This window comes from Perissodus microlepis, chromosome 11 (assembly GCF_051167445.1).
Source record: "Perissodus microlepis isolate ML-2025 ecotype Zambia chromosome 11, ASM5116744v1, whole genome shotgun sequence".
NCBI classification, from domain to species: domain Eukaryota; kingdom Metazoa; phylum Chordata; class Actinopteri; order Cichliformes; family Cichlidae; genus Perissodus; species Perissodus microlepis.
This window is the reverse complement of record NC_140471.1, coordinates 19,391,193-19,407,397: the sequence shown is the minus strand read 5'-3', so window position 1 is coordinate 19,407,397 and position 16,205 is coordinate 19,391,193. Positions and strand designations below refer to the sequence as shown.

The following is a 16,205-nucleotide window of genomic DNA, read 5'->3' as shown; positions in this document are numbered from 1 at the left end:
CACAGTGTGACTGCTGAATATGAAGTCATAGGAGGCAACTGCCTCCAGTCAAGGCTTTTCTCATGGCCTGCACCCAGCCTTGTTAAAGTTTTCAAGTAACTCGCAGTCAGCGTCAAACAGTGTTAAGCTCACTCGCCCAGCAGCTCGGGTACACGCACATTAACCTGTACTTAAGGCAATTATCACAACAGAAATTACCATACAGTGGCTGCTTTCCAGACAGTTAAACAAATCCCGCTCACAGCTAACACATGTGGAACGGGAGAGCTGAACAAAAAGCTGCTGTGGGCAAGCGGTCAGAGGAGCGACAGTAACCGAGATGCAGATACGTGCATTATATTCGTCTCAGAGTCAGGATGTTTCACCTCCTCCCAGTTGCCATGTTGATGGGTGAAACACAAACACATTTCACATTTTCATCCAGCGTGAGTTTCCATATCTGATTAGATGCTGCATCAGTTATACAGAGATTCCTTTCATGGAAGCTCAGTTAAATGTTTTCAGCTTCCCCTGAATTCACCTTATTAGATCCTGGAATGGTTTGTTGTCTAGCTGCACATCAGCCACGACCTTCTGTGCTCTGACTCGCTTTGGTTTTATTATGTCTCATCGCTATTCTATAGTGCAGTCCAGGCATATAATTACTTGTTAACATTTCAGCACTAGTGCTGTGTGTGTGTTTTGGGTCTCTGTGCTTAGGCTGCCACGGTTTTCCCAAACCATATAATTTTCCCCTTTTGCTGCTTGTGGAGCCACAAAAGAGGATACCCTGATCGCTAAGACTTTGCCTTGTTTTGAAGACACCTGTTCCTGTGTGTTGGGAATGTGTCAGATTGAGTGGGTATTAGCATACCAAATATGGCTGACCAAGATCCTGGGAACTTTTTCTCTCTCATGGGAATGATGAGGCACAGCCCTAGAATGGGATAAGCAGTAACAGATATTTTTTAATGTAGACACATCTTAATTTAATAGGTATTTTGTTTATATCTTTGGCTGCATATTTTGAAATTGAGGATTTATAAATGGAAAAAGATGACAACATCTGGATCTCAGTGAGACTCTTTTTGCCTCAGCGGTTTTGCTCAGTGCCTAAAATTTTTAAATATTGCTTCAGTCTGATGAAATACAGAAACGATGTCTTTTTGGGAGGTGGAATCGAGTGAATAAGTTTATCAGGTTGGACAACACCTCTAAAAACGTGACTCGTGTAAAGAATTTAAAGAAAGGATTTCGTTTGAAGCCTCTGCACCACAGAACATTATGGCTACACTCGTGACTCCCACCCCACTCTCCTGTTTCCCTGAGAAATGAAGAGTAAGCTCAGCGGTTTGCAAATGAAACGTGGGCTATGACTTCAGGGCTAGAGGTTAAATTTCCTAAGGTTCGTCTTTCGTCTGCTTGCTAAGCTGGCACAAATGGCATATTTGAAACAGGAATCTGGGAAAGGTTTAGTTTTCATGTGACAGTCTGTCACAATCAGGGTGGGGGTGGACAGGCAGAGAAATACCTGAGGCTGCTGTCTGCACAGGGGATGAGTGCCTGAGCAATATGACCAAAAAAACTCCCTTCGACTCACACAATAGAGCCATATTACATCTATCAAGTCCCAGCATGTCCATCAACGTGCAACAACTGAATACAAAGTCATGTTGTGTTGGAAAATCTGCTTTATGTAAATCTCTTGCTTGTCTTGTTCAGATGCACAGTTATTGGAAAAGACAAGAGCTAACCACAATCACTTTTTAGACAGACGCAATGGAGTCTGTTTTATGTCACATGGAGGTGCTGCCTTTTGTCTTCCATGTGGTCATTTTTTTTCAGAAGGCATTTGTCTTTGTCCTGTCGAATATGCAAGTTTTTGGGGCTTCTCATCCCCCATGTCACTCTAGCTCTGCAGTCCTGCATTTCAAGATGATTAGTGGAAGCATGTCTTTATCTGATAATGTCTGTCCCCAAGCTTGTAATTTCACGTCTAATCTCTTCTTATCTCCGATGGTCACAAGAGCTCAATTGGGTTTATCTGCACTTACTAGTGTTATCTTGCTTACTTGAATATGTAATCTGTGCGGTGTGGAATGCAGCTTCAGTTAAAAAACCTGTGCTTCTTCTGAAATTTCATGAACAAATACATTCTTTTAAATATGTTCAGAAAGATGAGTAATTTGGTCCCGAATGTCCTGATTTCTCTATTTTTCCTAAATGTTCATTTTTTTGAAATAAGGAACTCAACTTTAAAATGTTGTTCCGAGAAGATTTATGCAACCCTTACTGTCTTTGCAATTAATAATAATTAAAAACCAAATCAAGCAACACCTGTAATACTTCCATATAAATAATTTAACTGGATTAAATGTAATTCTTATTAATATAATGAAATACTCTGTAATGTGTTTTGCCGCCTGACGGGCCTCAGATTCAACTCGGAATCAGTTTCATTTCTCTGTTATTTAATTAGCTGCAGTTTACATGTTGAAGCAGCATTGGTGTGAAGGTGGAAGAATAAAAAGCTGAAACAGAATGGGATCCAGATCACCTCCATGTTTGCTGTGTCATCTCCCATCAGGAGTGCTGAAAGTGAAAGTCAGTTTCTGATTTCATTGTTGTTTGCCTCATAGACTGTTTCAAGATGCAGTGCTAAAAATCAGAGGGGGAAATACATTTTTATTTAGATAAAACACAAAACAAAAAGCAGTTTATGTAGTAGGTGAGGGATTCCTCTCCATCCTCCCAGCATATCACACCCTGTATTACAAGCTGCACACAGTAATTAACAAAACACAATATATTTAAAAACTAATTTACCTTTATGTAGCGTTAGCTAGCTGCTTTTAGCCTTCATGCTAAGCTAGGCTTAACATATTTTTTTAATATTTACCATATAGACGTGAAGTTTACTAGCAGTCTTTTCATCAAAATCTCATCAAACTTTTCCAGAATCTCAAATGTCTCCTTTAAATGTAATCATCCTGTGTTTTACTAATGCTTTTTAGCATCCAAGAACTTTATTTGTTTGCTAACCCTCACTAAAACACAGCTAATAAAGACACCAGGCTTTCTGCACTAAGGTGTTGAGTAGACATGACAGTGCACTGTTTTTTTAGAGCCTTGGTCACATTTTCTCTTCGTTGCACATCACCAAGTGTCATCCAGATTTCCAAAACAAGCCTTTACTAAATGACAATGCTGCTTTGTCCACTGGCCGACCTCAGGAATGCTCTCTTTGTTTTTTCACTGGTGCTTCTCATGTGCCAATAATCAACACTAAAATCTTGTTCTCACAGTTAGTTGCACACTATCAGCACAGATTTTCACTTTAAGGCTGCTTTCTTTGCTATTAGGAGAAAGTGCTAGGAGCATGCTGATATAACAATTACATTCCCTTGAGGACTGCTCCCTGTTTGTTTAGCGGGTGGGACATTGTTTACATCTTGATCCGGAATTGAGAAAAGATGGTGCCTTCCCTCTTTGTCAGGCCTGTGCCTCATTAATTTCACATGTGGCCTCTAATTCTACAGGCAGTATTTGTGAAAATTCACTCTCAAACACTTTTTCTTCTATAATTATTCTGCTTTTTGTTCCTGGCGTGATTCTCTGAGATGAGGCCTTTTTGAAGTTTTTGAGCCTGCTTGTTATATTCTGTTTGCTTTCATAATGAGGTAGTGTTTTATTGTGGATTTGCTTTTGGTCTCGTTCTGTGGAAGTGGAGCCATTCAAGCCCATAACTCTGTTAAAATTACATTTCTGCCTCCAATTAATGACATTAATGATGTGATTTGTACTTCTTAAACATTCTCACTCTGGCTTTTGTTATTATCCTCGCACGGCATATGCCAGATCTATTCAGCTAAGTGACATCCAGCAGGCAGATGGGGTTCATGAGAGGTGTGTCCCAGTAGTAAATGTGTCACTTCCTTTTCTCTTCATTTGCTCAGTACTGTACCGAAATAATTGATGAATTGCACTTCTTTTCTGGCTTGTTTGGAACTTACTGGATTTAAGAGTAGATGTGGTCTGTGTTTTAGCATACACACACGTAGCCTGGTGACCCACCTTGTCACATTGTTGTCAGAGATGCCAGAGAGGATCAAATTAGACCCTGGCTGCATCATATGTTGCTGTTAACATTTGTTATGGAAACCTCGAGGTACCACACAGCAGTTGGTATGAGCATCACGTGTGCTGCTGGTGACAGTGCTCTTCATTAAGGGTTGTTTTGGAGATCGTAAATTCGCCTTTCATACTCCAACTTTGACTCATGAGGCTGGTTGGTTGACTCGCCCTCCATGTTTACCACCGTCACTTAGCAACAGCAGTTTCAAGATACAGAAAAAGTCCTGAAGTTATTTTGATGACTTCATGAGTGATATGATATTCTCCAGCCGCTCATTCCAAATATTTTCAGACTAATTTTAGCTTTTAGAACAATGATGCAAGGACTCTTTTGTTTTAGGCTTTTTAAAAAATGATCATTTAGTGCATTCAGTATTTTAATTTTTTAATACCTGTCAATATTACTGCTTTACAAAACAGTGTGCAGGTGTTACTGATCAATTTGCAGTTTACATTAACAGAATTGTCACCACTTTTTTGGCCTTAGAGCTTTAATGGTGTAATTTAAATGGCTGTGCATACTTAAGTAACACTATTTCACAAAAAAGCCTCACGTAATCAGCCAATCAGACAGCAGAAACTCTGTGCATTTAGGGTCATACATACGGTCAAGACGACATGCTGAAGTTCAACCTGGGCATCAAAATGGGGTAGGAAGGGGACTTCGTGACATTGAATATGGCATTGCTGCCAGTGCTAGACAGACTGGTCTGAATATTTCAGAAACGGTTGCCCTACTGGGATTTTCCCCACACAACCATTTCTAGGGTTTAGAGAGTGGTCCAAAAAAATGAAAATACCTTGTTAATGCTAGATTAGTTTCTTGAACATGACACTTCACTCTATTCATATTGTTTCCACAGTCACCAGATCTCAGTGCAATACAGCACCTTTGTGATCTGGTGGAACCAAAGACTTGCATTGTGAATGTGCAGCTGACAAATCTGTGAGATGCTGTCATGTAAATATGGACCAAAATCTCCAGTTTTTCAGTCTGTACCTTATAAACTTTATGCTGTGGTGACCAGTGCACTACAGTGTCAAACTGTAATAGTCGCTTTACCTCAGCTGCTAAAACAGCAAAAAGCTGCTTTCACATACATGACAAAATATTAATGTGCACATAGCTGATAAGTCTATGCTTTTCTTAGGAAGCGTTTTAAATGCAAGGCTTTCATTTGCAGTAGAGAATTTGAGTTGCGGTCCTGTTAAAGGGTCCAACACTGACCAAGATGTTGCATATTTAGCTGACAAAGTCTGAGCTTGTATGATATGAATTAGTTGTCTCAGTAGCTTAAATCTGGTTTTCTCATTAACAAATTATCTTCCTTCAGTGCTGCCTTGGAAATGTTTTTGTCCAGCATGTAAAGCTCTTAACAGTTATTTGTCATGTTTTATTTTGTATTGTACTCATTTTTCCTGACAGTGTGGTCAGTTATGCATGAAGGCTGGGTGCTACATGGGAACCACCCCCCCCCCCCCCCCCACCCCCCCCAGCACCCATCCCCAGCACCCCTCTACTGTAACTCTGCTTGGTGTCTATGCAGCAAGATGACCTCTGCTTTGAGCGGGGACAGGCATGTCCGGTTCTAAACTTACTGGCAGGCAATTTGAAATGTTAACCTAACACTTAAATGCACACAGTCTGAAAATCGTGTTTGGCTCTAGAGCTTGCTGAAATCTAATTGTCTTGAAGCATGTCAGAAGCTTACCGGGGAAAAGGTCATATGTGTGGTTAAATTAAGGTGAAAAGGTTGTATGTATGTGTGTGTGTTATGGGGGAGTGATGTTTCAACCATAGATCAAGAGGAGGAATTCGAATATGCGTGTGGGAGCGGCAGCAAAATATGTTATGTGTATGCGAGAGTATGTGCAGAGGGGATGAATGCTGTGCAGTCTTAATGGGGGGGACCTCTTCCATACTCCATTTGTAGAGCAGGATTATGTCATCATAAAGTCTTTGAAAGGCTGCTGAGGAATCTCAGTAAATAATGGCAAGTAGTATATATACTGTTAGAAACTACTGTATTAAATGATACAATAAAAACTCATTATTTTGTCTAATAATTGTGTGAGCTTGTGGGCATAGAATGTAATGCAGTGTAATTTTTTAGAGTAGATCTCTGCTTCAGTGGGTGGATAATACAGTACATTAATCTGATGTGTTGTCTGCTGGTTTAGAAGAGTGCATTTTTCAGTGGCACGATAACCCAGTGGCCTTAATCTTGCTCCATAACCACAGCGGGGGAGATTCCAGTGCTGATTTTCCACTTTTTATACCTTCGTTTTTGCCACACCCATGGATTTAAGCTGAAAGGGCCACAAAAATCTGTCAGACCCTTTCCAGACTATCTTTGAAACTGGTCACGGTCTGGTACTGAAGTGATATTTCTTATCGTTTAACAAGAAACGAGGATATTTTCTCCTCTAATCTATCTCACACCACGTGCAGGAGGAGAGTCATAGCAGTGTGAGAGGCCAGTTTCCTCCCTTTGGCCAAGTTAGTCATACATGGGTGCTTTGGCATCAGGTAGCTGTAGTTGCAGGAACCTAAGCGTTCCCCTAAAAGGAAGCACAGAGACACACTTTACCCATCCTGACAGGATTTTTAAGTCCCTAATGCACGTGCTGTGGTACATGAGGATGTCAGCTTTGCAGTATGTCGGATTGAGCACCCTGCTCACAACAACGGCGGGTCAGGCCTTTGAATTGTTTGGCCTCCAATACACAACACGTCACATTGTCGCTCATTTTGTGAGTTGCTCGGCTCATCAGAGAGTGACCTAAACAGCAAAAGCATGCACACAATAATAATTTCATCTAACTACCTCATGTTTGCATTAAGGTTAATAGAGTTCTTTATGATTCATTTTCTCTCTCTCTCTTGCCAAGCCTGTGTGTGAAGGGTGCGGTCAGCCTGCGCAGCACCACCATGCAGCATGCATGCAGGGAGAGACCCTGCTCTTAATGGTGGAGAGATCTTAATATTCAAAAGTGTGGTTGCGCATCACCAGAGTTACTGCTTGTTGCCACAAGTGCAAAAAAGTCTTTTTGCTTTGATTGCAAATATTGTGTGCACACTGCCATGGGTGTGTCTGGATGATGCAATAGTGGACTATATCTGAAAGACAGAATGCACTAAGTCAAACTGACGAAGGCAGAAATGTTATATTTGCCATGTCTGAAAAGGGCTTTAGATTTCATTCATGCCCTGCTGAGGCTGCAGTGGCTTAGTGCATCTGCCTCTGAGGGGATAATAACCTGATACCACCTGGCACTTCTGTGCCATACATGCGTGTCGCACATTTGTACTGTCCAACCACAGCATAGTCTTTAATAAGCCCCCAAGACATAACTTGACATCCATGCTGATTATTTAGCAGACTGCCTGTGGGCTTCATGCTTGAGTGTTGTAATATAAACTACTACATTTGACAACTATAGCCTGAAAAATAATTTTTTTTCTGTGTAGGAAGCATCATTAGAAGTATTTACACATCCAAATGTGACTTCATATGTTGTGAGATCAATGTCAGGGAAGACAGCTTTCAGTTAGAGAGTATGTCCAAAGCAAAGGGGGAGAACTGGAGGATAGTGTGTTTTAACTTACTGAGAAGGAGGTCTTGGCTGTGATAGGGTAGGAGGTTAGGGACTCGTTTTGAATAGGAGGCTAAAAGGAAGTCAGCTGTTTGGAATTAAATGAATGTCTTGTGAGATTTTGACAAGGAAGTAGGAACTCTATGAAATCCTAAATATAGCCAGTTAGGAACAGTTCCTCCTATTGTCTTGTTCAGCATTCCCAGCATACCGTAACTGGATACATTAACTGTACATACAGTAGATGACACAGTGAGCATGAGCCGCCAAACCACTGCAGCAGCCCCTGTTACTGCTGCTTAGTTTATGCTGCAGATGTGGAGATTCTGCTGTGGAGTGCACTCATTCAAAAACAGCAAGTCTTTCATCTTTTCATCATCAAGTGTGTGTCTCTGGCTCTCTCTTTCCACTCCTCCTCAATTTTCTCCTTTTGTTCTTCATCAGTACTCCATCTTTATATCTCTGCCATGTTTTTTAATTTAAATTTTGCCTTTCAGTTTAGCATGCATGAAGACCTTATCTGTAGTCCCTCTAGTCTGGAGACCCACATAGCCTGCATATGTCATACTGTAGCGCTTCCTGGGCGTCCCCTCTTTGCGCTGCAGTATGGAGCGACTGGCCGGTGGAGGGGAACTGCCTGCTGCAGTCTCTGTGTGCTTTGATTAAGACCAAGTCTCAGTGTTGTTAGTGGCCCAGATTTAGATACAGGGTATGAACCCAGATGAGGTCCTCTTGCTTTTTGTTCTTCAACCACACTCTTCTGTTGTAAGAGCTAAAACACAGTTAATTCTTTATCTATTCCCCTTGATTTTCTATTATTCTGAATCTTAGAAATTAAAAAACAGAGGCTATTTTTAAATGGATGCTGAGCACTCCATGGCCCTGCCGTTGTCGGTGACTCAGCTCAGTTTGTGTGAGAAACATTGGTGCAGTGTTTCAGTCTTCCCAAAGCTTCTGCTCTGTATTGGTTACTGTGTGAAGGTGATGCCCACCTTTGTGTCTGTGCCAGAAGACTTCTGCAGGAGTTATCTGCTGAATCTTGAAGGACTGGATTGTGGAGCATGCATGTCTTAATTAACCACACACCGTAGAGGCTGTACCTTACTGTAAGATGAGGACTGGTCCAATTAAGAGAATAATCCTGCATATGTTAGAACCATATATGCTACACTTTTGTCCTTAGTTCCGGGAGCTTGTAATGCACAGTGCAGCTTCCCCAAGCTGGCCTCTGTGTTAAGTCCACAGGCATAAGAGCTATTTATTCAGCAGAGTCAGTGGGACATTGAATCCTAAATCTCTTCCCTTCCTCACACTCCACTGGCCCAATTATGAACCCAATCACAGCACCAGCTCCCACCAGGAAAAGCAACAATGTGGAAATGAATGAGTGAGTGAGAAAATGACAGAAGGAGTGAAAGAAGTCAAAGAAGGAATTTCAAAGAAAGAACTGAGGTTACACGTTTCAGAGCACTGTGGATATCAAGTTCTGACTGTGAAATTGTTTGCTAACTATGTTCATTTCTCTGTGTTTTTCTCTGTTTTTGGTTCATCTGCTGGGTTCCTACTATTTCCCCTCAATCTCACCAGGAAACAACCTAAGGTATGTATGTTTTATCTGTTTCTTTTTCTACAAAACAACCTGCTGACATCAACAGAGCTGAATTCCATTTATAGTGACTTCACAGATCGTTCAGTAGCAGGATGCGGGACAAGCAGCGCTTCTCCCCCGAGGAGCTGTGAGACATCCTGCACAGTTCAGTCCACTGCTGTTTCTAGGGACATGACTGAGGGTGTTTTAGTAGTTTGGTTGGTCAGCAGGAGCCGGATAGATGTCCGTGTGAATGTGTCAGCGCTCTAAGATCTCGTGAACACCCACAAAGGCGCTACAATGAGAGAGGGATGAGCGCGGACACTGGGGCAGTGTGTGTGCACATTCAAAGCTGCATTGTTGGAGTGCACCCCCACTTCCCCCCTTGACAACACGCTGGTGACTAGCTCAGAGATGTTTCACACACCAGGGACGGGCTTTGTGCTCAGTACAGTCAGCCCCTGGCTGGACCAAGGGGAGCACTAGTCCGGGCCACGGGTGTGCATGGTCTCTGGGGCCTGTGAACCCGAGCTACCCTATAATACCTTTCAGCTAGACAAGCACGTGGTTGTCTGCTGAGCTATAGTGCCACTCAAATTCTCCCTGCCGTCTACTGGGGAAACAGACACTGCAGTCCAATCACATTTGGACAGTTTTCATACTAGAAATGACAAAAAGGGCTTTGTGCGCCTCAGCTGCATCATTATTTGCACTGCTGATTAATAGTAATTGTCCAGTCTAGAACAATTTGTGGTGCAGTCACACCCTCAGGCCCGACAGAGACAGGCCAAAGGAGGCTGAAGCCCTAGTTACCAAACCAGCCTTAATTGAGAATGATGGCACTTTTGTTCCTTTGAATGGCACCCACTCACTTGTCTGAAGTCACAAGAGGAGGTCTTGCTTTCAAAGCATTCAGTGATCTCAGTGCTTCCCATGCTGACTGTGCAACCACTTCTTCCCTGGCCAGTGGCCCTTATTATGATTAAAGGTCAATTATTATGGGGTATTTGTGTAGAGAAAAGTGTTTTGGCAGAGCACTAAAGCCAGGAATTGTACCACTGACAGGACGGCAGCTACTCTTCTAACATCAGAAAAACACAAGCGAACAAAATATGTGGACTTTTTGGCCCTGACCAAGATAGGCTGCAATAATACAGATGTGGAAAAAAACATATGAACGATAATCCGAAAAAATCTGCAATGCATTTTTAAAATCCTGAATATAGTGATTATAATTTTAAGCTTTTTATCCTAAATACAAGCTAGATGACTGCTTAAGCAACCAAAAATCTGCCTAAAAACTTCAAAAATCAGATCAAGACTGAAATGTTAATCTGATTTTAAAGGTTTAAGGCAAATGGAGGGAGAAGCATACATAAAGCTCCCATTACCGAGTTCAGGCCACACTTTTTGTCCTAGTGCTTCTTTCTTGAATCAACACAAAATAACCTCTTTTCCATCAATGGAGAAAATGTTATGATATTATTTAGCATTACATTATCACAAATCTCAGGGTAATTTCCTTTGGCAATACAATATCTGTGGGCTGCATCTCCCAAACATCAGTGAAGTTCCTGCAGTAGCCCCTCCTATATCTGCTGATTTCAGTCTTTCCAACTCTTGGGTCCAGTGAGTACATGGTGCCATGACAACTGCAGTCTTTATTTTGGGCGGGGGGGTTGTTTTTTGTTGGAAATGTGTGGGAATGGTTCTGGATTGAGCGCTGGCACAGGTAATGCATTTCTAGAAAATGGGTAAATGAGGTGTTGCAACAGCAAACAAAAATATGTAATGGGTGACTTGCATTGCAGTTGCTTAAAGGATACATTTAAGAACGTTACAGCAGATAAATATGGAGTCAAGTGCATAAACAGATACATTGTAAGAGGAGCTGTTCTGTCTGTGAGGGGCTGTTGACTAATGCTCTTTCCTCAGAAAGAGTATCCTCTCTGTGTGTTATGTATCCAGAGCGCTTGCAGGTGCCTGGGTGATAGAAGGGCATGCTGCTGCAGAAGTCTGTGTTGTGGGACTTAGAGGGCTAAGAGCCAGCCCACACCAAGTGGAACAGCTATGCCCCTGTCTCCTTGGAGATGAGGGTCACTGAGTGCTGGAATTTCTTCTGGGGAGCGCTGACCCTGATTTATGAATTCATTTAACTCCAGCCACTATGACAAAACAGCTGAGAGTGAATTTGTGCAGACAGACATGATGCGGTCTTAACTAACATTACTTTGAACAATGCTCAGTTAGGATTCATCTTACTCACTCAGACAAGCTCAGTCCTGCTGATTTACATGGTACTGCACATCAATCCTGTGAACCTCAGAAGACGACCACCACTAAGAGAGACTGGCTTATGTTGTACTATACATGCTTGGGCAAGTGTGTGTTTACACTCCCTGTGCTGTCGCCTCTGCAGGTGTTCGCATTTGACCACTGTTTCTGGTCCATGGATGAGTCCAACGTTCCCAAATATGCCGGTGAGTCACAAATGTGAAGGCTAGAAAAAAAAACAAAAAAACAATCCTTTACTCAACCAGAGAGCTCAAATTATGTGCCATGCAAAGACCTGCTGCAGAGCTTTGTGTTACCATTGCAAGGGCAAAGAAGCTCGCTGCATGACGGCAGGCTGTTTTTGCATCATGCAAATCAGAGTATAGTACGGGTGTATATGAAAATTTGCATTTTGAGTGAATGAATTAAAATCAACAAGGCAGTTGTGTTTGTATTGTCTGGACTCACATGTCTGCTATAGTGGCATCACAGTTGTTCACACACATTTATCATTGTGTTTATGTATTTATCCACCACTGTTACACTCCCGTGCACCGGCTAACCCGGTAAAGTCGCTTTCTTCTTTCTCCTCAGCTGCAGTTTCTGTAACATCTTCATAAAAGAGGTTATTACTGCCAGTGTGAGGCGGATTTACATAATAATTGAGGATACTTTGTGTTTGTCAAATAACTCTTGTTTACCCGATGGAAATGTTAAGCTTACATCTCCTTTGTGCTGAACCGACAAGGCAATCTGTTCAGTTAAGGGCTGCCTCAAGGGCCCGAGCCAAGGCTTTATTTAGCTCATTAAACAGCTGGGCCATTGAGCAGGGGCATGACAGTGAGCAGCACAAGAGTTTTCTCTACACAGCTCTGCATTTTCCACATGACCAGACAGAAATGTGCCACCTTTCATGAATCTTATTCACTGTTTCGTGGCCCTTTGTGCCCCTTGTCACTCCATTTATAGAGGGTTTTTTTTAGTACTAAGACAGCCAAACAGTATGTGTGATCATAGTGCTTATACAGTATAACTGTGTATTAACTCAGAGGCTGGATCCTTAAAAGGACGTGGCCTCTGACCCTGTGTGACACAATTATTCCTCTGTTTACCATAATCTCCATGGTGACCGTGTCTTTCTCTGAAAGGTCAAGAGGTGGTGTTCAAGTGCCTTGGAGAGGGGATACTTGAAAATGCATTCCAGGGATATAACGCCTGCATATTTGCTTACGGACAAACAGGTAACTGAATGACTTCATTTCCTCCCTCGCCCTAAAATCACATTAGCTATTTTATCCTGCTTCCTGTCTTAGAGGGACACACCTGCACGCCCATCAGTTAGAAGAAAGAAAGAAAACAAATCCGATATAATCATCTGGTTGAAGCAACATCCTGCAAGCAGCACATGAGTGATGACGGCACTTCTGGACAGTCTTAGTTTAACTTAGATCACAAATCGTAAATAATGATGTGAAGTGATTTGAAATGAATCAAGAAGTTTCACTTTTAACGTGCTCCCATCCCCTTTAATTTTTAGTGCTAATAAGCAAATGTTAGCATGCTAACATGCTAAAGGAAATCCATTGTACACCCAGTACATGCAAATGTGCAAGCACAAATGTGGCCTGACACAGCTGCTGGCACAGCTGGAGACTCATTCTTTACATGTTCGTTTTTTGCAACACGATGATGATGGCAATTATTCTCCAGATGTAAATACTAAATACTTCTTTAAAGCAGACTATTTGTGGCCATAGCAGAGACTACACTTAACTAACTCGCTTTCTGAAGTTGGCAACTCATGTGTGACTCTGTTGTCCAGGCTCAGGCAAGTCCTTTTCCATGATGGGCAATGGAGAGCAGCCAGGCTTAATTCCTCGACTCTGCTGCTCGTTGTTTGAGAGGGTCCACAGGGAGGCAAACGAAGGCCATTCTTTTAAGGTGGAAGTTTCCTACATGGAGATCTACAATGAGAAAGTCCGTGACCTTCTGGATCCCAAAGGGTGAGTTTGATGTTTGCTTTTAAAAATGCACATGTTCCAGCTCACCGAAGCAGCTTTCGGACCTGGGGGCGACAAGACGCAGCTGTTTTCACAAACTATGGAGTTGTTTTCTTGTTCTCTTCAGTCTCTCCAGCTCAAGCAGAGAGTGATCTGTCCGTTAGCTCGCATTGTCTTCTGGTTTGCGTCTCTTTTTATAGCTCTGTTGTGTCTAGTACCCAGGATGGGGGGGATGGAGATAGAATGATGTGAGTAGGAAGCTCAACCCAGTTATTTCCTGCAGAACAGCAGCCAGTGTCGTCCTCTGACAGTGCTGCTTTCTTCGCCTCTGTGGTGTGATGTGGGTTGGCAGACAGACTGCTAAGATGGGTGAGCTGTGAATGGGGATGTTTCAGGGAGATCTGGTAGTAAAGCCGTGAGCGAGAGAGCGGTCAGAGCTGCTGTGAGCCGAGCGCCAGAAACAGACTACAGTGCAGCGCTCTGTGAGTTGCAGATGTCAAAAGATGCAGCTTCCTGTCACGTATATAGTAACCTCCAGATGCTCTTGATCTTGCATCCTAATTTACTCTGTCAGTTATAGGAATAAACGTTAGCTGTAGTACTGTATAAAGCAGGGGTGGGTTAGACCACTGACAGACAGACATCTTCAAACCAAGTCTGATGTATCGAGATGGTGAGAAAATGGCACTAAGACAAAGCTGAAATCTTCCAAGCAATCTGTTTACAATAATAAATGTGATTAAACCGGAGCAGAGCTATACAGGAGTCAAGGGTGGACGTGCATTTGGTTGTGTGTCTGAAGAAGAAAGTGAATATTGCACATACTAATTTGACTAGCCTTAACCCTAAGATATTGTTATTCAGTAGTGTCTACAGAATTTGCCTTGCATGTTCTCACTGCTAAAAACAGACATGCAGAGATGTTTTCATTGTGTACTGGTCTTTGTGTAGAAATATAGCTAAAAAGCCTGAAACACTGGAGCCCACTCTGCTCACTGTAAAAAGGAAAACAAGACCTATCCTTGTATCTGTCTCCTGTTGGGATCTTCCATGTGACGCGCTGTGAATTTCAGTTCAGCTGTGTTTCGCTAAAATACCAGTATTATTGTGCAGCAGGAGTATGTGGGGCTCAGCACTCAGAGCAGTCCTCAGAGTAAAGAACAACAGGATAGAAAAAAGGTTTTAGCTCCTATCTTTAAGCTCTCCACCCCTGCCAATTATGCACTTGTTCTGATAACATCTCCCCTTCTCTTTCCAGATAAATAAACCATCCTAGCAACTATCACACACACACTGGGTGCAACATAGGACATGCTTTTTGGTGTTAAATGTAGCGCAATTTACAGTAAGGTGCCTGCCACAAAAGAAGAGCATCTCTGAACACACAGCACGTCAAACCTCGAAGCAGATGGCCCACAAACGCAAAAGACCACACAGAATTCAGATCATCTCAAACTGGTTTTGTGAACATGACTTCACTTTACTCATATAGCCTCCATAGTCACCAGATCTCAATTCAGTAGAGCACCTTTGGGATGCGGTGGAACGGGAGATTCAAATCCTGCATTTAAAGTCAATGTGGGCTGAACATCCCTGAAGTTGAATCATAGGTAGATTGTTGAATCTATGCCATTAAGCATTAAGGTAGATAAGAGGGGGTCCAGCAAGCAAGTTCTTAATAAAGTGTCCAGTGAGTTTACACTGCTGATGATTGCCCATGGTGTATGCCTTAAACAAGAAAAATCCACACCTGTGTGTATTTTTGTTTGGCCTTGCTCTCAACCTGTTGTGAACCCATCTCTACTGGTGTGCCAATGTGGGAATGTTACCACAAACACCAGATTTAAAGCACTGCTGCATTGTGAATCACAGGAAATCTATTTGGTGCTGATAAGCTTAATCAAAATGACGTATTATTCCCTTTGAAAAAGCTTTGATTCTTATAAATGTTCATGTATATGTTACAGTTCCATACTACAGCTTGTATGCATTTAATAAAAGATTTTAAGTTTCTTCAGAGTGCTTCTTTGTTCTCTTTTACTCATTGTGTTGCCTTCTCTATTTTTTGAAGGAGCCGACAGTCCCTGAAAGTTCGGGAACACAAAGTCTTTGGTCCGTATGTGGACGGCCTGTCTCAGCTGGCTGTGACCAGCTTTGAGGTGAGTCTTTCACCCGTCTGTCATCATGCCGCGACCAGAAATGAGGCGATATCCACCCTCTATCAGAGCCACATAAACATGATTTATAACATCCAGAAGAAATTACTTTGTATCTTCAGTCGCCAAACCACTGATTTACATTTGGAATAACCTCGCTGTGTAAAACCTTCCCAAGCGCAGAGACTCCAGTGACACATATTCCTGATGTGGGATGTAGTCATGGGGTTTTGTGTAGTGTGTATGCCAAGCCTTGGCAGGCCCTTCCATAATTAAGTTTAAACACCTCCGCCCTGCTCCTCTGCGCTCTGCTCTGCCTGATATTAGTCCAATGGATTTCCCACAGCCTTGGCCCTCTCGCTGTTGTGACCCAATTAAATGAAGTGGCATACAGCCAGATGTGCACATCTATCACAACTATCAATTTAAAGATTTAGCCACCGAAATGTGCTCAAAGCCTGAGCAAGAAAAACACTT

General features: G+C 42.3%; 1 protein-coding gene across 5 annotated transcripts in view; it reads left to right on the top strand.

Moving 5' to 3' along the window:
• Nucleotides 1–16,205, top strand: part of kif13a (kinesin family member 13A) — a 37,730-nt gene that overhangs the window by 1,783 nt on the left and 19,742 nt on the right. For all 5 annotated transcript variants that reach the window (XM_084942946.1, XM_084942945.1, XM_084942947.1 and 2 more), the window contains exons 3-7: nucleotides 9,298–9,310; nucleotides 11,718–11,778; nucleotides 12,721–12,813; nucleotides 13,395–13,575; nucleotides 15,644–15,731. In XM_084942946.1, coding sequence (XP_084799072.1) covers nucleotides 9,298–9,310; nucleotides 11,718–11,778; nucleotides 12,721–12,813; nucleotides 13,395–13,575; nucleotides 15,644–15,731 — 436 coding nt within the window. The remainder of the gene's footprint in view (nucleotides 1–9,297; nucleotides 9,311–11,717; nucleotides 11,779–12,720; nucleotides 12,814–13,394; nucleotides 13,576–15,643; nucleotides 15,732–16,205) is intronic.